At 35.4% G+C, this 23,135-nt stretch overlaps 1 protein-coding gene across 1 annotated transcript; it reads right to left on the minus strand.

The window, feature by feature from the left end:
- Nucleotides 1-18: 18 nt before the first annotated feature.
- Nucleotides 19-23,053, minus strand: LOC125071434 (EH domain-containing protein 3). The gene is made up of 3 exons (XM_047681681.1): nt 21,694-23,053; nt 2,509-2,679; nt 19-1,420 (listed from the first exon to the last, which is right to left on the minus strand). The coding sequence occupies exons 1-3, from the start codon at nt 22,916-22,918 to the stop codon at nt 1,218-1,220; spliced, it is 1,599 nt and encodes a 532-aa protein (XP_047537637.1). The 5' UTR covers nt 22,919-23,053; the 3' UTR covers nt 19-1,217.
- Between the last annotated feature and the right edge of the window lie 82 nt (nt 23,054-23,135).

Consider the following 23,135-nt stretch of genomic DNA (forward strand, 5'->3'; position numbering starts at 1 on the left):
TCAATAAAACAAACTGCGGAATTTTCTTAACTATTTATTACACTCTGTGTATAATTTACGATAAATACATGTACATATTATTCATTCATTTTTATATACACACAGTAGCAAATGTAAAAATAAGACGTCACCCGCAGTCCAGCGGCCCGCGCGATGGCGGGGCTCGGCCGAACTGCGAGAGACGCAGTAAAGTACATTCCAAAAATGTAATGCTTCGAAAATTCCATATTTACATATTGATCACCTCGACAGTGTTACGGCGACGTCCCTACATGATAACACCCCAGTCCCGGGTCCTGCAATAAAAGCTTGAAAGCCAAACATTTCTTAAACGTATCGAAGGCACTGAACGATGAAGTCTAAGAGTTCCAAATAAATGCTGCATAAAAATGCTAGAACAAGGTACTAGCTTGTAACAGACAGGCCTACGCGAACTAAGTACAAAGAGTATTGAAAGTAAAGTAGGATTTTATGGTGAATTTTGCATAATAATATTGAATACGTCTATCTACAATATAAAAATAATGATCAGTTTTATTAAGCCAGGAAACCGCTAATAGGAACAACTTACTGTATAATCTTTTAAATAAAATGTCAATGAAAAAGCATGCATAACATAATACGTGATCTAAATAAATTCATATGAATAATAATTATTTATCATTTAAAGAAATGTACTTAAATACGAGGACAAATCATATCGATATATCGTGTATAAGAAATCAAACTCTGAAGCACCAAACGAGTCTCGCCTCAACAATAAATTAAGTCGTAAAGCTAAATATTAAAAATGTAACAACAATTTAAGATTTAAATTAGCATAACTGTATACATATTTCAAAGAATAATTTTTGAAGAAGTAGAACGAACAGCATCTCCGTTCGCACCTCGGGCCTCCCAGACCCGCCCGGCCCTCCAACACACAGGCTGTGATCGCTAGTGATAAAAGCCAATAATTGCATTCTAACTCGCATCGGAAACGGAAGGAAGCTAAAACTTATCTTACGTACTAGAAGGTAAAGCACACGATGGTCGATGGTCGATGCCGTCCATACAAATAGTACCAAATGCTATATTTGAATAAGAAAAATTCTATACAGTTTTTCATGGAAACATGAGACGGCTCGATGAAACCTTCACTTTCTATATGAAGCAGAGGTCGGACGATGCTAGCCTATAACGATTTTTGCGCGTAGTCGAAGTTTCAGGTCCAGACTTCAGTTGCGTTTGGAGGGAGGGATGAGGTGGGGGGGCAGCTCGGAGGGGAGGTCGTGTCCGTCGATCTTAACGCGGATGAGATGCATCGCCAGAGCGAACTCCTCGTCGTCCAGGAACCCGTCCTTGTCGATGTCGGACAGTTTCCAGATCTTACCGAGCACTGAGTTCGGTAGTTTCGACTTCACCATTTCCGTCTTGGCCGCTGTTGAAAAAATGTTAGTTTGTGTTACCTGTATTCGGCACTACGTAATGAGACTAATGATCGGATATGCATTATCATCCAACGGAAACTATAACCTATAGAACAAGATAACGACATATCAGCATCTTCTTGGGTGAGTTAATATCGTTCGTAAGCTTAGAAACATCGCTATTTATTGATAATGATGAATAAATACGGGTACTACTTTAGTGCCTCCACTAAAATGAATTAACAAAATTAGCATGATAGCAACAATCGGTTAACAACTACAAGCTCATTCACGACGTGCATATTTTAAGCATTTCGAGCTCTCAAATAAGCTGTAAGATATCTTAATACATCAACTACGGTATGTCGATAAAACAATTGGAAAATTGAATAAATTTTAACGGTTTCATCTTCGAGACCAAAAGTCAATTCCTGAGCCCTTTCCACCCAAGTCTGCGGAGATTTCGGTACGTTGAACTCGATGTACATTTTGCCAGTGAATATATATACCAAGCAGATAAACATGAATTCCGCTGTTATCGTTATCGTTATCAAATTCAGCAACACTAAGAATATTAATTTTATAGAGAATTGTAACGACTGCAAAACTCCTACTTTTTCTTGTGTCTCTGTAATGTTGGTATCGAAGGGTGTTCGCCGGGAATCAGTCTCAAGGACGGAATCGCTAGAATCATCGCTAGTTGCGTGTGTAAAGTCAGAACTAAACGGATTCGAGTCAACTTCGGCTTCGTCTTTGGATTCATCGAAACCCACAGAGTCGCGCAAACTATGGATGGAAACGCCTCGAGACATGCTATTTGAGGTGGTTAAAGATTCGTTAATAATGAATTGGGTGATGGTTTTGCTGTTTTGAGTCGTTACCGTCAAAACATCAGCAATCTTATCGAAGTTTTTATCACTATTTTCATTTTCTTCTTTGTTTTTAAGTATCATGCATAGTTCAGTTAGTTGGGCACAATTCTGTGTGGTGGAGAGCAGAGCTTGTAAGGCCGTGTCTAATGTCATTGTGTGTGTGAGATGTGGGTGTGTAGTAAGAATTCGTGCGAGTGTGTGAGTCCGCGTGAGCGCGAGCTGCATACCGGCTCCGGTGACTTTTCCGTCGCAAGGGTTGAGCCCCTGGAATATCTGGTCGTAATGCGGCTTCTCCTTGCTGCAGATCCACTCTGGGTCACCGTGACCGGCGTCCACGCCCTCGCCACGTCCATACCCGAATGGTGACACTTGATCTTCTACGCCTTCGAAAGCACCACCTGAAATTTAGAAATAAATTGTTTAGTTATCTAGTCCATCTTGATATTGCAAATTTAGAAATAATTCCGGACAACAGCTTTTCCCTCCGAACATTTAATGTAAGACTAAAATATCAATTTGATCAATTGCAACCACGAAACAGTGTAAGATGAACGATAATATTAGTAATCGTACATAATGATTTATTAGTAAGCGATTGACTGAATCAAAGCAAAGCTGATTTTAAAATTGAGTCCCGATAGTTGCCTATTTATTTATAAATAGTTCTGCGAGTAATTACATCGTGTACGTTACTGAATAATACTTTGTAGAGTACACACTACACGATAGCTTATAGAAGCGGGTACTGAAACAATTAGCAGTTGTTTGTTACGATTTTCAATGGCAATTAATATTCTATAAGTTGGACGTCGACATTTTATTTCTCCACACGAAGAACGAAAAATCAACAGAGTTCAATTTAATAACTTATTTTATTGTTTAAAAATCAGAGACATCATAATTATAAACATAGGTATGGAAAGTTCTACGTGAATCGGATCACTGGTTATCGCGAGAATCCCGAACACAAGCAAAGCTTTACAATGCTATTACGATACTCAGAGGATATGCGAGGCGCAGCTCGCGTCCTCCAATTCGGAGGTGAAGTGACCGCAACGGAGATAAATAGTCGCGGCTCTTATCTGGGATCAGAGCAAGGTCGGCTATTCAGCGCCGCCACCGTGCTCTATTACCCATATTGTTCCACACCGGTTGTAAAAAAAACTACATCTATTGTTGCCTTTTAATGAACGATTAGTGTTTTGTTTTGTCTCTCCAAAAAACTGATTTTCTATTTACATTTATTTATTTTAAAAGTCTACAAGGTAGTTGTGCAGAGATATTTGACTTATATTTTAAATTGTAAATAAATTACAACTTTTAACTTTATTTATTTGAGACCAATTTCTGAACCGAATGAGACAATATGGGTCAGCAGGTTCACTAATCGGTTGAGGTAAATTGAGAAGGCTATTGGTCACGGCGTTTAAGTAAATAGGCAGTTTTTATGGAACACTTAAGTCGCATGAATGCACTAAGTGTCGGTAAAAACGAATACACGAGGTTATAGGCAACTTTCAATTACTAAGAAATGTACGAAATATTAGCAATTCGATGTGCTAGACCGACTGTGCCGACTAGACTAGACGTGATAAGATATCCGTTGATGGAATATTTCTATGACAGTTGAATTATTTATTTCATATTTTTATTCGATTTGAAAAAAAAACATTTACTATATTTGTGTTAGGATAATAATATCTATGGTTAAAAAATTTGTTAATTACATAATAATAAAAAAAATTTAAACGTAATAATATACTTAAGTAGTTTGTGAGAAAAATTGTAATTCAGATAAAATGTAACTATCTAGCTGTCGCCCGCGGCTTCGCTCATGGTTTAGGTGTCGGTCGTCAGGTAGGGATGAATAAATTCAAGCTTGCTTCATGCCAAATTTCATCAAAATTGGTTGAGTGGATTGGCTGTGATAGAGGAACAGACAGATACTTTAGAGAGTTACTTTCGCATTTATATTAGTATAGAATATAAAAGTACTCACTAGTACTTAACATCTAATATTTCAGCACTATTAAGTGTCGCGTAACGATGTCTGTATTTAGTATTTTATTTATTATCAAAACCAATGAATGGAGCGTAAGTGGATATGACGCGCGTCACGGTGATGTTGTGGTTTACGTAAACGCTGATAATTTAAAATGAATATTCGTTTATTGTATTCTACATTGGAATGCATGAGGTTACTCATAAACGAAACATTCAAAATATCACTTTTAAAAAAGATCTTAATTCGATATACTACAAATTCACAGAGCCAGGCTAAGGCTGTATTATACGAGATGTTGTATATAACGAGCAGATACTAAGCTTTCTATCTTTTTTCTATTTTAATTGACAATAAATTGTTTTTATTGATGTAATAAATTTTAATATGTATGGAACGTAATAAATGATATATATATTTATGTAACGATTTGGTTAAATTGTGCATATCAGATGTCGCCCACCGCGCTGCGTTCCAGACGTCAACGTCAGATGATTGTCGGTATAATTTATACAAATTGTAGTTCCTACTTATAAATAACTGCTTATAAAAGATGAATCAATTTAGTGGCTATTTTTACTTTGGTGCTTTAAGCTTATTGTTATGGAAAAAGAGGTCGAAATAAGGAAATATAATATAACGTTATGTATCAAGTCCAATTTAGTGAAATTATAATTTCTATGGCAACAGAGACCACTAAAGCGTAGTGTTGTATATCACCTCATCGATTCACTAATTGTTAAGCCCGCTGAATAATAAAATTTGAATTCGGAATAAATGCTAATTACAGTAAAATCTGTGTATCCTTAAGTCTTGGATACACAATACGTTATCTAAATATGCCGCTTGAAAATCTCACACCCCCTCGAATGTTGAATGTTACCTGTTATAGCGGAGAAAAGTCACCATTCCGTTTTCGACACAACGTCTCGTCCTGCACTGAATTATTAGGCAACAGAGGGGTTGCATAGCGATTTTCGCGTATCGATTACGTACAAACATCGTTTAGAAGTATTTGAAAAGATATTAGGAAAAAATAAGCCGTAGGTTCCCTTACTAATTGTGTGTAACTTAAAACTACAATGTAAATAAAAATAAATTCAGAGGGCACTTTGTACATATATTTCTATTACTTCTAATTTTTCTTGGAGAAGAAAAGGAAATACTTTATATGGTGTAGGTTACCGTATCCGTGCATTAAAATAGGTATTATAAAAATAAAAAATAATTTATTGTAAATGATTAGAAAATGTATATCTATTAGTGTTCGAACACGTGCATGTAAACCGACGATGAAGTATGATTATTCAAACTAGGCAAGCACTACTCTATTTTCATGTTATTATATAGTGTTCATAATTCATTTTGTTCTCGATAAAGACAAAAATCGTGCATGTATCGGTCACACATAAACCAACATGCTGGAGTAAACCCCATACCTTCTCGTATTCAGGAGATCCCTTAGTTTAGACGTTGAACATTTACTTACATACTGTTACTTCAATATAAATATTCAAAATTAATGCACGGATAACAGTCTCAAGGGGTTCTTCTAAATCGAGTTAAGTTTTCTACAGTATTTATATGACCCAGATTTTTTATCAGTAGGTAATGTTGGCTAGTACGCAGACTGAGTAAAATCTACGTGTCGGCGGTGAAAGGTCAGCGAACTCGATACGAAACAGGTATAAAGTATGTGTAACTGGGGTTAAGTTGGTAATTAAGAGAATAGGTAGCAGCTAATGAAGCAAGCGCTGTGTCGAATGCGAAATGCAATAATAATACATATTAATTATGCAGTTACGCGTTGGGCGACTAGGAGACGATACTGATTGAAATATTAAGTGTCTGGTCACAATGGACTAACTTTTATTGTGTATATTGATAAAACAGTCACTACTAAGCTTTTCTTCTCGGTAGAACCTACATTCCGAATAAATGGTAGCGTTTAATTTATTTTGTAAAATGTCGATACAAGTGTTCTTAAAAAAACGTAGTACCTACTCTTACTCTCTTTAATAGTAAAAAGTATTTGTCCAAAATCCAAATACTTAATTATGAAATATTCTAAGCAAGACTAAGACGGCTAATATAACGATAAATGATTATAAATATTTCTACTTGAAGTATTTAGGAACTATTTAACAGGTTTTGATATGATATATTTATTTGATAATCATGTTTTATTAAACAAATCTTAGAATCCTAATGAAAACCGTTGTGGCGGGCAGCCTCAGTTTATCACGTTTTCCTGTTCGTCATTTGTGGAAATGTATTCATAAATAAGCAACGGGGTCCAGAGCCCGAGCGACTAGTGGTCGCGAACGTTAGTCACGTAACAGCAATGAAGAGAGTGAGTAATCTAGATCGCATCGGCGGCGCGGGTTCAGTGAAAGTGTAGGAAGCGAGTCGCGCGCCGCCAGCGATAGACGCATGCTTAGTGTAAACATAACGTAGATCCCCACTCTCTCGCCACTAATAGAATATTATGTTATTCAAATTAATCCATCCACCCGATAAAACTGAAACATGCCTATTATATACAATATTTCACTTATTCGTATGTGTGTGCCACATCTTGCAGTCGAATTCAAGACCAGCCCCACACAACCGATCTTACACAAATTTTACACATATTTTCGATGCTTGCGACAGTACAATGTAGTATAAGTAGGTTTATTATTTTTAGTACTTTGACAGAATAAAAGTTTTTTTTCAAGTTATTCAAACTTATTTTATGATTAGCAACGAAAAAATTGGTTTTTCTCTAAACATATTGCCTTATTATTAATTAATAATTATCTAGCGAATGTCCACTTGTGCCTCAATACATACGCTTATTATTCGTAAACAAATCGTACGACATATAAATATTAATTATTCAGCAATCAGTATTAATTATGGAACTCGATGTAATACTACTAAACAGTGGAGTATATCCTCGACAACTGCTCATATATTTAATGATCGAAAATCAGTACATTTCGCAGCAGGTAACGTGAGCTATGTTATCTAATATAATCGAAGGTATGTTACGTCACCCGCGGAGCACGTAACGCGGACAAACTAATTATATATCATATTTAGTCGCCTGTTAAAAAACCACATTCTATGTATTTCTTGCAAAACCCAGCAGACGTTATCGGAGCATATAAATTATATACCAATAAAATTCTCATGGTAAAGATAAAGGGGGTAAAAGTTAACGTGATGGAGTGCCATTTAGCGGCTAATTAAAAGTGGAGGTTTCAAAAACATTCTCCATGAAAAATGCATAAATACTAGTTTTCAAGTTAACCTGTAAAACGGTTCGAACCCTATTAATCTTAAACAGATTAAATTAATTTCTTATATAGATAGTCAATAATTTCGATATGCGAGGGTATTTTAATTATAAATAATGCATGAATTTCAAATTAACTATACTATACCATCAAAAGACAACGTGAGCGTAGCCAGGTCTCCTTGATCCTCCATTTAAAAAGGTGCACAAAATAATCAAACTACAGCGCTCGACGAATCTTGAGAGAATGGAAAAGCCGAAGAACGGAGAGGTAATTGAGCTGGTGCAATTTTCTCCCCAATAGAATTGGGAATGGTCATCCAAGGTCCGAGAGCAGGATACAGGTATCTTGCGTTAAGGAGGAAGCGCGTCCGCTGTCGCCCACACGACGCCTCAACTAGACAATCCTCTTTAGACTGCCTTAATGTTACGGCCTTGTACATAAACAAGGACGAGATTGTTACTTTTGGAAATATCGAGTGACTATTGCTTACTCTATGGGGATGCCTTTCATCAAACAAGTAACACATCAATTATATGTGACATTTCCAACTTATGAGAAAAGGCCTCTTCTTCTGATGAGGAAAACATTTGCAGCCCATTCTATCACCGCATCAAGTATGCGATGACAAAGTACCACAAATTAAGCATATAAAACTCAGAGTTGCGTGGTCAGATTTGAAACCACAAGTTTCGTTTAAAGTTGACAGATTTTATTTGCCGAACCATCGGTCCTCAACATCCAAAACACATTAATTCATTACGAAAAGAAGAGTTCGAGACGTCTGCAGTATAACCAGTAGCGCCCCTAAATAAATGAAATTACAATATATAACGATCAAACTTAATAACATGGGATCCGGGTGCACAGCAGAAAGCAGTCTCGCATAACCGTAACATCATTTTCTTAAAGCCATTCGGGGCAATTTCGAACTTCTTTGTGGATAATGATGATTATTATGTAATCATTTTAGATTTATGACTTATTATATTTATTATTTATGATTTATTATATTTATTTATTTATTTATTATTTATTTAATATGAATATCGACTTTCCAGCCATTATATCTATTATAGAAATATTCCCTAATTTTAATTCGGTCACTATAAAATATATTTCTAACTAATTATAGCACAATTTATATAAACGTTGAACTGCATCTACGGATACCTAATAAAGTATTAGCTTAATTAAGTACGAACTTGATTTTACATTAGATCTCACAGATGGGATTTTTTTTGTTTCTTAATAGTGTCGAATTGTAAGTCAAAGTGGCGTCCTTTTTGTTAGTAACAATAAGCATAGTCACAAGAGTCTAAGTCTATTATATGTAGCCTGTACCTATCTGTACACTATCACCAGTCGTTGGGAAGCGAAGCACGTGGCAAGTGAAATGATAGTTCGCGGAAGTAAGAGAAGGTTGGTTTTTGTTATATCAAGACTGCACGCGCTTCGAAGGAAAATTAGAATGGAAAGTATTCGACTACGTACGAGGATACATTCCAAATTTTGGGTTTTATAACCTGTTGTACATAACTGATTAGTGTCTGTGATCACATATAATATTTATTTTTAATTGAAAATATTACGGTCATAATTTAAGGAAGCGTAAAGGAAGAGAAGATTTAACATCCAAAAACGCTATTGGGTAAAAAAATAGTAATAGTTAATAACCACTGACTTCCAAATCAAACCATAAATTTGATTGCGAATCGACAATTAAGTAATTCATTTTGTAACTCTTCGAAATAACCTTGATACATTGTTGATTAATTTATAATTAAACATAAAATAAGTCCCATACAACGAGTTTTGGACAACATTGATATTAAGCTAATGTAATATTAAAAATGGAAAAAATTTGCACAAATGATGCACAATTGTTATGCAAGTCATGAAACAGTGCATGTAATAAAACTCTCCGCACGACTGATCCTAAATGACAGCGATGCTGAATGCTGGGTGGGCGGCGCTGTTTGTGGAAGTTTAATCGTAAAGGGCGTTCATTCAAGCTGCGACAAACACTTCGACTGATAAGACTCGAATAACGATACGCTTGACGCATAAAGCTCTTACACATTCAACGTTAGTTTTTCGTTTTTAATTTAGGATTTATAAATATATATATATTAATTCTAGAAGCAAACTCAAACTAATTAATTATTGTGTTGAGCAATTTAGCGATTAATTTCGGATAAAAAAAATATTGCGAGTATCAGTTTGCTCTTTTGTCTAGTATTAACAAAATAGATACGAAAATAATACAATATTTATTTCAGTAAATTCAGAATGTAGGCATCAAATGACGTCGGCCCGCATCGAAGCAGCGACGTGGCGACATTGGCTCTGTTAGAGATAATACGAGGTCTTTGACCCACTAACACTGAGGGTTATGTTATTGTGATGTTTAAAACCTGTTATTGATACTTTAACCTTAGTAAATGATATTTTTACAATTAAAGATGTAAAACTATCGAAACCGGTTTAAACAAAACGTAGGTATGACGACATTAGTCAGATACCAAAATTATTTGCAATGTCTTTGTTTAATCATGAAATGATAATCTTATTCTTTGATTAGACCACGATGATAAAACTTTTGATATAAATATATAAAAGGAAAAATAATATTCCTTAATTTCTCTGAAATTGTGACCCTTAATTACTTTGACAAAGTCTATCCGGTCAGGTGACTTTTCCGAGCCTTACTTAAATTCTATTCTTGCCGATGTACTAACTTTAAATCACCAAAACCAAACAGTGAGGTGATAAGAATACTTCCTTTCTTCAAATATACTTATATTCTGTAACTAGAGGTTTCCACTTAATCTTAATAAATATTTAGATTAAGTGGAAACAGGCAGTCTATGTTCTACCGAAGACTGAAGATGGAACAAAGCCTTAAACAGAGAATACTTCTGCCTCAAACTAGACTTGGAAAAATAAGCTTAGATCGCCCTCGTACCGCGTGGATTGGTCTAGAAAAAGCATTGGGAAACTACTGGAATTGATCATCACTCAGACCGACTTCAATAGGGGCGGTACGTTTAAAAGTAGACCATTCGATTAATAGTTGGATTTTATTTCTGGTCAGCATGTAAGACAACAACACAAACCACAAACTCTAAAGAATCATTTCAGCGGAACTATTAAAAAAAATTCGGGCCAATAACGATATATATCGTTAGTAACTAGTAGCAAAGTAGCGCTAATTCATTGCAAGCCACGCCGGAAGATACAGCTAGTATCATCATTTGAGCAAATATTGCGCTCACTAGCCATGAATGCACGGAATCTAGTTTACAGTTATGTACAATGTACGCGGCGATGTTTCAAACAACAATCAAACATTGATATTGAGAGCGGACACATGACTGCGGAGCTCTGACTCATTCATTATACTGGAACATGCCTGATTAATATGCACCTGGATATCGCTACGTTTTTATTAGTCTTCACATACAACCTGAATACTTAATTCGAATTTTAAAAACATCATAGATATGTATAAACATTTCATTGCAAAAACAAAGTGATAAAAAATATTTTTCAATATACAGTACATGAATATTCAGACTCTTACGTACATGTAATATGGATCATTATGTGAACTGATTTTAAATGCGAGAACTTTCTTCGTCATTAATATAATATGTTTGTCTAGTCTGTGTAAGTTCGTGATTCAATAAAAAAACCAATATGGAATAGAGCCATTATTTTTAATGCTTTGATATCCAAAACATTGAAACAGTGAAGACACCATTTAAAACGATAATCGCAACTGTAAATGGTGATCGAGCACTCGTCGGAGTGCGCGTGCGCCGCGCGCCGGGTGGTCGATAATATTCAGCGCGCGCGCGGCCCACATCGCACTTCCGAACACTATCACGCTCTGTGGATTTGATTCTAGCTACTTTTTTACTGTGTTCAGATTTCTGCGCCACTGACGTAAAACTGTATCCGTAACTGTTAATTTACAATCACTTAAAGCATAATGCACAATAAACTTTCTACGACCCGATGGAGGACTAACTTTAATGCGATGGCTCTATATCGGATTACATATCACACAGAAACCACTGTTAAGTGTAAGCAAGTCGGTCGCCCTGTCAATAGCAATACGACAATGAGTGCTGAACTAAGCTATCCGTATCATCTCGTGGTGTCCAAAGGGAAACAAATGATTCCATCGGCGGGGTGCATCAGTCACATCGAGCACAATGCGAGTCATTGAGAACAAGTGGGTCGCCAACAATGGCAGCTGAGATGCGACTCAATGGTCACGCTGTGATGATGTCACAGCGGACACGGGAACAATGCCCTCAACACAATTAACTGATACACATCCTCCACAAACAGGCTCACACCAAACGCATAATCGGTCGAAAATTACTTCGATTACGGGTTTTGGGTAGTCGATATATCTTGGTATCTTTATTAATTAATCTCACATGCAATCTATATCAGCGTAACTGTGTCACGTGATAACATGTGTCTTGAGTTGTAGTAATCGCTTATTGCATTGTTATTAACACGCCGTGCTGCGGAACCTTGACGAGAAAACCTAGTCGTAAATACCTAAACAATTCATTAGCAGTCAAGTGTATAAATGCCGTGACATTTGTTAGAGCAATAAAGTGAAATTTAACGCCGACAACATTAAAATTAAGCTTATTTCAATTGCAGAGTAATTCGATGTCCTTGAAGGCAAGGTGCTATTATTATTTTGAAAATTAGCTTTGTAACTTTCGTCGATAGCGAAAATCAAATCGTTAGCTAAGTACATGCGTTCGGGTCAGTTGATAGGTGAACTAAAACGCAACACGCTTAGAATATTGGTAACAAGTGGTGCACCACTCTGCAATTTGCGACACTACCGACGGACGCGATTTGACTTGCACGCGATATTTTACGTAAGCTACTGTTTAATATTTTAACATATTTGCTGGTCATTTGATTAGAAAAAAATATGTAGCTAAATATCTGTTACCTACGAATATATATTATTAAAAATATCATTGTTCATTACAAAAAAAACAATAAATTTGCAAATCTAAAATATAAAATTAATTATCCTTAATTTATCTATAAGAATGCAAACGACAACTTGACTCACCTGAAGGTAAGTAGTAAAACATAATTTAATGTCGAATGATGTTTTCCTGAACGACATCACGCCACAGCAGCCAATCGAAAATATGATATAGATAAAGATATGCAGCCACGTGCGCAAGAGGTTTATCGTTCAAAAGAGAGAGTGTAAAGAAAGTTGTTCTCTATTGTCACACTGATCCATCACAGACCGATGAGACCGAAATCGGATACGAGCAGATGGATTAGTGTCCCTTGTGTGCCTGAGCTTGAGCTTCTTTTCAAGGCTCACGATATATAATATTGGCATCTCCTTAATTCCGAGCTGTTACTAAGTATTTCTTGAAAGAAGACAAAGGTTAGCTGGACTGTCCCTTGATCGCCGCTTTCTTTTATGGTATAGGTTGGCGGACGAGCATATACGCCACCAACCTTGGGAACTAAGATGTTATGTCCCTTGTGCCTGTTGTTACACTGGCTTACTCACCCTTCACACCAGAACACAACAATACTGAGTACTGTTTTTGGCAGTAGAATATTTAGGCTTGCACAAAGCCCTACCACCAAGTACACTACTAACGAGACTAACGAGGACGTTATCGCTCATATCATAGGTAGTACCTTAAGTTAGTTATAGTAGTCTATGAAAAATAAAATTTTAAGATTTCATACCACAATGCACTACCAAACGTGTAGATTAAAACGAAATTAAGATGTTATGTGACGATTAACTAGACTGGTACACATCCACAAATTAAAATCTAGTTAATAACAATACAAAGTATTCTGCTTGGATAGCCTCACCAGTAGAGTCACGAGTAAGAGAACTAGAAGCCTCCGAAATAAAGTAGTTAACTAAAATAAAATATTTAAGTAAGAATTCCATTTTTGTAATTAATACAGACAATGATATCTGTTTCAGCGTCGCGCGCCGACCTCCGGCGAAAGTATCGGTCGTGCTCCCATTGTCAGCGCACAGTCGCGCGACACGGTTACACCATAGTAGAGTTCTACGGCCCTAATGCAATTGTCAGTGCACGTCGTACATGTATGTTTAAACAAGCTCTATTCCGCGACTCAATTCTCGTTAAATTTATTAATATGCTTATATATTTAACCAGGCTTCAGGGTACTGTGTTAAATTTAATAATGATGGATTCATTTTATTCGTGATAACAGACACACAGATATTCTCATATATTTATTAAACAAATCAAATCAAGTTTATTCAAGTAAACTTCACAACGAAGCGTTTTTGAATCGTCAATTTTAAAATACTACCACCGTTTCGGAAAGCAGCCTCCAGCGAGAAGAAACGGCAAGAAACTCGCATAGTTGCTCTTTTCAAATAAATAGATTTATTAATACGATATATAAATGTTTAGTTATAGTTATGTATAACATAAGCTATTTAATAACCATTTTCGTTTACGCAAAGTCAAACAAATGTCAATTAAAATGCTAGCTCAGCATATTTTGCTTTTCGTCGTTTCGCATAAATGAGGTCAACGTCGAATTGCAAATTTCCAATACAAACATTTATTTTTTTCAGCGAAATCTGACGTAACAACTAAACCTTGTCGGCTTTATGCGACATCGTTAAACTAATAATTAAATAATTCAATGTATAGACAGATAAAGATGAAATTCTAAGTTCTTCTACTTATTTTCAGAACAAGGAGCGCAAATGTATTTTACAAGTATGTATGTTTTAACATACATATATCTTATAATATCTTTAGATATTACAATTTTTATTAGCGTTTTGGTTCCATTCTTTCACTCTTCAAGTAAATATGGATGACATGAATTTTGTTTGTTTATTTAAATTTGCTGATCTCTTATTCTCATTAATTGAAAACTTTTATAGACCGTATAACATCACGTCACGACCCCAGGGGTCGAAGCAGTGACGTTTATCGCGGTTGGAACCACGCGAAGAATTTTAGTTAATTAATTATAGCTATAAGCTACTAATAATTATAAGTAAGCTCTTTTTTAGACAATTAATAATTTAAAAACTAGATCGAACCAGTCGTTTCTAAAGGTCGAAAATGGGCCGTATGTATGACGAATTGGTCAAGGCATGAAAATCACCGTGACAAATAACAACTCACAAACACATAAAAATTAATTGATCCATTCACTCTTCGGCTCCTTGACATTCACTCGAACCGTCGCCAGTGACACATGCAATTATGACTCCTTATCGACGACCGTTCGATAAGTGTATTGTTATGCAAACTCTACTTACAACGAATCGGTAAGTGATAAGATTGCTAGCCACTATATTTATCACCGTCGCCAGCCCAGTAACTCTTGATTGGATAGATGTACATATTATGTCAAGTGAGCAATTGATTATTAGAAGTTTTTATGTTGAATTATTGATTTGTAGGGGAAATTAGCGTTATTTATTAAATATCATATTTATTACTGTTAATCAACATTCAGTCAAAATTAAAAATATCTACTCTACGAAGCATGTACCAATTCACAATCTGATGGAACTGGATGGAAAATGAAACAAAATTCGGTTTACTCTAATTAGATTACAGGTTTTTTTTAAATTAATAATTGCATCTCTTCAGATTTTTCCGTGCCATTGAAATTTTTAGCAGACTTCAAAAATAGGAGGAGATTATAAAATCTTATATCGTATACTTATATAATCGTATTATTATATTTGTTACCTCAAAACTCCGTCATTTATGAACCGATTTGGAAAATTATGTTTTTGGTTAGGAAAGAAATATAGTATATTTGTCGTTTGATAAATTTTAAATTTGAAGAATAAAAGCCGGTTATTATGTTTTTATTTTAAATTATTTTATGTACATAAATTGAATTATTATTTTTACGTACGTAGACATATTAGGTACAATTATGTTACACTCCAATAAGAGCAGAGAGTGTCAATACCGCCCCGATGTTTGTTGATATCTGATATGGCGGACGGTAGCCAGTTATTTTACTTCATGTTGTTCTATTGTTTAAATTAAATTCAACCAAATCAAGGCATACTTGAAAGTAATTGTAGCTTGTAACTCATTATTTCGTTTAAAATCGAATTAATTTTGAGTATTTCTCAAATATATGAAGATATTAGAAATTGAAATAGGCTGTTAGCTATAATAAAAATTGCATTTCACTAACGGAGGCCAGTCGTCCGTCCGACAAAAGTAGGTAAGTTCACCGAGCAAGCTAACACTTGTCCTTAATTGCGTTTCCGCATTAGCTAGTCGATCACAAAACGTGCGCCGGCGCTTGCGAGCAGCCCGTTTCTATTAAACAATACATGTGACTCAATGTTTAGATACGAACGGATAATACGATTTACTTTACATTATAAGCAACAAACGTTCGTACGGCTCGGGTCGGTAAGTCAGTCCGAACCGATGCATCATTCAGATACCGCAGCACTTAGAAAATATTAATGAGTAATTCAAAAATGCTTGATGCATAGTTATGGAATTTATTATGAGCAATAAACATATCGCGTGTTGCCAAGCGATGTAAGGAACTTAAAGTAATCGAAACAAAGCCGATTAATTGCAATATAATAAAATATCGATTTCACTTTAAAGAATTTCGTTATATTAGTAAATTAAGGTCTATTTTATTTTATAAAGATATGCTTTGTAGCTTGTTCAACTACAATAGAAAATTTTTGACAAACAATTGTTGGTTTAGTTTAGTTCAATTATAAACAAAAATTAAGCATAGAATATTCAGTTGGGCCTGAAGCCACAATCGCAATCCATTAAGGTTTTCTAACCACTGCCAGCGATTTAATTAGTACAATAGTTTTGTATATAAACAAATCGAATAGAATAGTAATTAGTATAAAATGTTGTTAGTGACAAATTGATATTATGGTGTTTTAATAGCGGTTTGAAGGTTAAAGATAAAATTGGTAATCTAGTTTGTATAAGATAGCCTTTATCATTAAACCGATGAAAAATAACACACACAGTACACAATATATATCTAAGTACGTTTGATAAAAAAATATTATTTAATAAAATAATTTATAAATTGGAAAACACGGTGAAAAATAAAACCAAGAATAAGAATTTACACGGTGGTAGGGCTTTGTGTAAGGACGTGTAAGTTGGTAGTTTTTTTTATGATATAGGTTGTCGGACGAGCAAATGGATCCCCTGATTGTAAGTGATCACCACCGCCCATAGACAATGGTGTAAGAAATATTAAGCATTCCTTACATCACTTTTGCGCCACCAACCTTGGGAACTAAGATGTTATGTCCGTTGTTCCTGTAGCGGTAGTGTACTAGCTCACTCACCCGTCAAACCGGAACACACTACTGAGTACTGCTGTTTGGTGGTAGAATATTTGATGAATGGGTGGTACCTACCCAGACGGGCTTACTCAAAGCCCTACCACCAATTAAGCTACACAGTCATCACGTATTCTACGCTACGTTTGAGAGTGAGGGAACCAGTGTAACTATAGAAATAAGGGATATATCATCTTTTCCCAAGGTTGGTGGCGCCTTGACGATGCATGGGATGGTTAAAAGTTCTAGCAGTGCCAACGTCTACGGACAATGGCAACCCCTCGTAACATGGCGGGTGGCCCATTTGTCAGTTTGCCTACTTATTTGAAATTATATTTATACAGGAAGGTAATAGATCTCGTCTACATTTATAAATAAAGACATTATACACATATGGGACAACACAATACAAGAATGGAACGACCCCGAAATAGAATTAACTGTGTGATAAATGCTATCGGCAACAACAGACAGTACGAGTAGGACGGCGACGGACAGATATAAAACTCATGCTAAACATATTAAAGGACATTCTGATTACTAATTTATATATTCACGTTTCCATTAGTGCAATATCCCCGCAATAAGTTTTAATAATTGGTCAACTGTATCTTTAAAAAAATGCGATCTAAGATGTTACGTCCTTAATTACACTGTTTCACTTGCTTGATAAAATAACATGTGAGTTAGTGAAAACTAACCAAAAGAGCCTGTACGAAGCCCTGGCGTCGCAAAACGTAATGATTTTATATTAATAAAAAAGACATGATAACTAGAGTAAAGTTGTTCTGTTTAACGTGAAGATTATGTCAACCGCATCAAACGGACGAGCACGAAAGCCAAAGCGTCACAAAGAGCTTACCTTCCAGGAAGCCACGTTTGACATGCAGGCGTTCCAGCGCGGCCGTCAGCGGGTCGCCGGGCTCCCCTTGAGGACAGACCAGCTTTACTATGCATGCATAACAACCCTACCACGTGCGGTTACGTTATCATATGAGTAGCAACGTCAAGCGGGTGCAATGTTACGGTTAGTAAGGGGAAACATCGACCGCCTTGTTACATAACAAAGTTCGAGCATTTATAGTTTAAATTTAAAGCAATATGAACGCATGAATATGTAAATGCTCGTCTTTTGTTCTGTATGACTAAATATTCAATATAAATAAATGATAATAGCTTTCTACGCATTATATAAAGCAACTCTATAAGTAATTCACTGGCTATTTAGCTATAAATTATTTACATGATGGGGTATATTAATTAGTTTGTTATATCAGTTATCATCGCTCAGGGTCATAAATTACGAGCATTCAGCAGTCAAGTACAATATCCAAGGTCGCAGGTGCGCCCGCGCCGCATCGCTGCCCTAATCATTGCTTCGGCTGAGTGTAAAATCACTTTACGCAATTTTATATCTAAAAACGCTTTGCTCGCTCACGTGATAATATTCTGATAAGAAATTTTACGTTCATTGTCGTACGGAACACGCCCATGAATTAAGAGTTACTGCTACATGATTAGACGTATTACAATGACGGCAACAGGTACACATACATATATAACATGCTGTAGTCTTAGTCACGAAATAAATTTTGTTAAATATGTAAGTCTAATTTACATTGGTACAAAAAAAATATTTAAATTTCCTGACCCAAACCTTATTTTCGCGTCCCGAAAAATATTTTCTTATTTAAGAATTTAATTACAGACAATTAGCTTGTTATTAGCAACACGGAGAACATCTTTGGCCAAATTTGACTCGCCTGCCTGTACGCTTGCGACTTTGAGTGCATGTCACATTTTCATGTCGACAATATTGCGGGGACACGATCGACGCCGAGGGTGGTGGCCGGACGACAAAAATATGTTTTTCATTTACTTTATATTCAGATGACTTCTTGTGGTAATGAGTTACAATTATGGTCACATCAGCATTACATACAGCTCAAAATAATATCTAGACTCTTACAACTAAACTAAAAGAAGCCTGCGATGTCTTCAGTATTTTTGCGCGAAGTCCTCAGACACGAAGCTATTTACGGTTATGTTTTATTTTTTAACAACTTTAACATGGCCATCGCGCCACCTGATGGTAATTTACCTTGCTCTTAGGCATGGGGCGATCTCAGAAGTAAAAACCGCTTCAAGCGCCATCAAGGTGCCGCTAACCAAGCGATATAAGTGTGATTACGCCACACGCGGAACTTCTTTACATAAACATGTAATATGAAATGTTAAATAATGAAGTTAACCGCTTATAAATAACGAGTAACTCCACGTGAAATATCCCCAACGCATCTCGCATCCGAAGCGCATGGCGCCGTATATTTAAAGCCGTGCTTGCAAATATAGTAAGAGTTTCTATTTATAATACAAAACCAAAATTTTGCAATACCATATAACTTAAAATTGTTTATAACGAAAATTTTCAGGACAAGTTAACTATACATTATCCGGAATTTAGTTTGAACATAAATAATGTAATGAAACGTATTAATCTATTACTTTTAACACTAGAGCGATGTTTATTCTATTCTATAGATATTAAGAAGTAACTTTCGCAATAACGCAAACAGACTGGCTGCAACCCATTGGTCTTAATAAATCAATATCTAAGCATGAAAAATAATTTAGTAAATATGAAAACTTTTCATTCAAATATATCCAATATCTCCTGTTAACAATATCGTTATGATAGTGTTACTTAAATTTCGTTCTATTTCATATTTCTTCAACCTCAGTGAAAGCTGTAATTAGTGAAGCAATGCGAACAATAGCAATTAAGAGGTCGTCGGGCTCGAAGGAGGTCAGATGTGGACTCGGGTTTTATTGGCAACTTTACTCCTTTACTAGTTTTTTGAATTGAACTGCCATTGAACTTTTGGATATCGATATTTAAATTAATTAATAGTAAGTAAGCGTTCTCATTATTATAAAACGCTCAATCAAAACAAATAATTTAATTATCAATAAAAATAATGAGTTTACATTATTCGAAGTTTAAATAAAATGGATCTTATTCTCGCAGGTTTTTGCCATAAAATAATATGTTAATTTGTGCTTATTGTAATCTCAACAAGGATCCAGTAAGATTAATGATTATCGGTGTCAAACATAGGGTTAATATTTACAACATCGGCAAACCCAACATCAAATATATACTGATATATTGGTAAGTAGGCAATAAGGTAAACAACCCCTGGATTGGCTTATAAAGTGAAAAACAATATATAAACATGCAATCAACATGTACCTATATGCATTATAATAACTACTTATTCGTGCATTATCTGTTTCACGAGTTCAGCTACTGGGTAATACAGTCAAGTGCATGCATTTTGTACGAGACGTACTTGCCTGATTCAAAAGGCTTATATAATTGAACATGGCTCAGAGCATGAAGTACATTTTGATTTATATTAAGTGAGGTGATCGCATATTCGGGCGTCTTTGCGGCGAATGCTGGCTAAATTATAAATCCAAGACTAGATCTGAATACGCAACACAACGAAAATCCTTATAAAAAACATATTCGTCATTTCGACACTGAGATAGGACCAATTGCTTTATTCCTAACTTTAGAATATATTCTTTATTTTTGTTATGCAGGTAGATTTTACCTAAATATGTGATGAGTCTAAAAAATACACAAGTTTAATTTAAGTACACATTTTAAATACGATATTGCTAGATTGCTTCTAAGTATTATGTACATAAAGGACTGTATATTTAATTGATTATTATTATATTTAATAAGTGGCACAATTTATATAAATATCAGCTGTAATTTTAATTTATAATACAGGTTTCTTTTGAATAAAATAAAGCCAAGCACTTCAGTACTTCATACATCATACTTTATCACTATATTTGTTCATATCAAGATAGAATCAAAAAAGCCGACATGTATGTTGGATGCAGTTTAAAAGTAGTCTTTTTTCCTTTGATATTAATGCATACTTTACTAGTAAATGAAGCTTCATATTATTATTATCAAACATTCCAGTGTCACTTACATATATATATATATATATGTTTTAGAAAGACTATCATTCCAATCATCACGAAAAATTCTTCAATAGTAACATACAAGGACATTTAATAATAGTAATTAATGCTTGTTTTTGATAACTACAACATATGACAGTAGTTTAACTTCCTCAACGTTTATGTCTTTTCGGGGAACTACTTACTTTAGATTATTGACAAAGTATACTCTAACTAATTTCAGTAAAATTCACATTGATCACAAGCTAGATGTAATTTCAACTATGAATTGTATTAATAATGAACTACGTCATGCAATGGGAACCTAATTTAATATTAACCAAGTTTCATACAGATATAACATATGCAAATAACTTGCTAAGCAAACCCATTAATATTTATGATACACGAAGAGATGAAAAACATTACTAATTATAGGTATTAGCAATTCTAATAGTAACAGCGATGATTTCATGCAACAGTCAAGTGATAAGAAAGCTTATTCAGGTCAATATCTGGTGATAAGAGATGTCTACTTCATATGCTGCTTTATACAAACACTTTTTGTTATAAGGATATAATAAGTGTAGCCTTGGATAAATTGTGCTAAGTTTCACACACACCTATGTGAATCACTGAACATTTTTATCAAGTGTTTCCTGTTTTAAAGATGTATAGTTGTCATATTAATAAACTGAATGTCTTTAATACTGTAAACTAAATTTAGAGAGATGTAGTGACTTACCTTTGATGAGAGGCTCAGCAACAATATTGATATCTTCCTGTGGGATCATGTCCATGAGGTGGGCGATGTCTGTGGCCAGCATGTTGTCCACCACTTCTAGTAATTTTGGTTTCAATGGATGGAATTTAGTGAAATCATGATTTGCTAATGTTTCTTGCATTTTTTTGATATCAGGGAAGTCACCAGGAGAAATCTGCATTTCTCTTTGAATCCTATCATAGACTTGACCTAAATTTTTAATTAAATCTTTCTTTTTGCCATCCTTGCCAAACATTGAGGGCATTTCTTTTCTCAACTCACTAACTATGTATGCATGTACTTTAGCGAGGCGTGCCCTTTTAATTAAGTCATTTAATTTACGTAATGCAGCATTTCGAGGTAGTGACTGCATATCTCTGAAGAGGTCTTGCTCCTCATCTTCAAAGAGGCGTCTATTGACGTCATAGCGGAGAGGTTGATCCCAGAAGGATCCTATATACACGCGCGCTACCTCAGGTGTTTGCAGCACCTTACCCAGCGACCACATCAGAGCACCATACACACGCATTAGTTGCTGATGGTCGATCATGTCGGCTTTGTTTAGAACGATACGAATTTTGTCGTCGTGGCCCCTCAGAGCTTCGATACTGCGCCTGAACTCATCCGAGATGTCAAGTTTGTGGGCGTCAAACAACAATATGATACGATCGACGCGTTCCGCGAACCACTCTAGCACACCGGTAAAGTCGTATCCTCTATCAACGCGTTGTTTCTCCCCCGATAGAATACCAGGAGTATCGACGATAGAAATTCCCCGAAGAACCGGCGAATTTACAGTCGAACATTGGAATCTGTTAAGAAAGGCGTTTCCAAATTTACTCAAAGGACGAAACTGTTTTTTTGGGTCTACGACAAGCGCATTTCCAGGTATCATGCCTTCTTTTTCATCAAACATTACGGCGATAAACCGATCTGTTGTAGGTTCCGGCCCGATACGAATACCAGGAAAATCTCTCTCCAAGAGATATTTAATAAACGTAGTTTTACCAGTCGAGTACTGGCCTACGAGAAGAATCATCGGTTTCGCATCAAAGTCGGGTTCTTCAAGCTGTGGAGAGTGAAAATCGTGAAACTGATAGTGCAACTCGAGCGGCAAAAGTTTCGTTTTATAAATTCTTTTGAGACCCTCCACGACATTTTCTATACTTTCAGTTTTTTCGCCTTCTTTCTTAAGCCAGCTAAACATGATTGCTGTTGTAACTTTCTATTGTAGCGATAACAATATATACACTAGTTCACTCACTGCACCACTTAAAGAAAAATTATAAATAATTTTGCAAGACCACCGCGATCATCCTCTTTCGTAAAAATGAAATGAATGACGTGTTTGACATGATAATTTTGACGTTGTCAGCCTGACGTAGAGTATGACCAAGATTAAATTTTATTAATGTTGCCATATA

This window comes from Vanessa atalanta, chromosome 19 (assembly GCF_905147765.1).
Source record: "Vanessa atalanta chromosome 19, ilVanAtal1.2, whole genome shotgun sequence".
NCBI lineage: Eukaryota > Metazoa > Arthropoda > Insecta > Lepidoptera > Nymphalidae > Vanessa > Vanessa atalanta.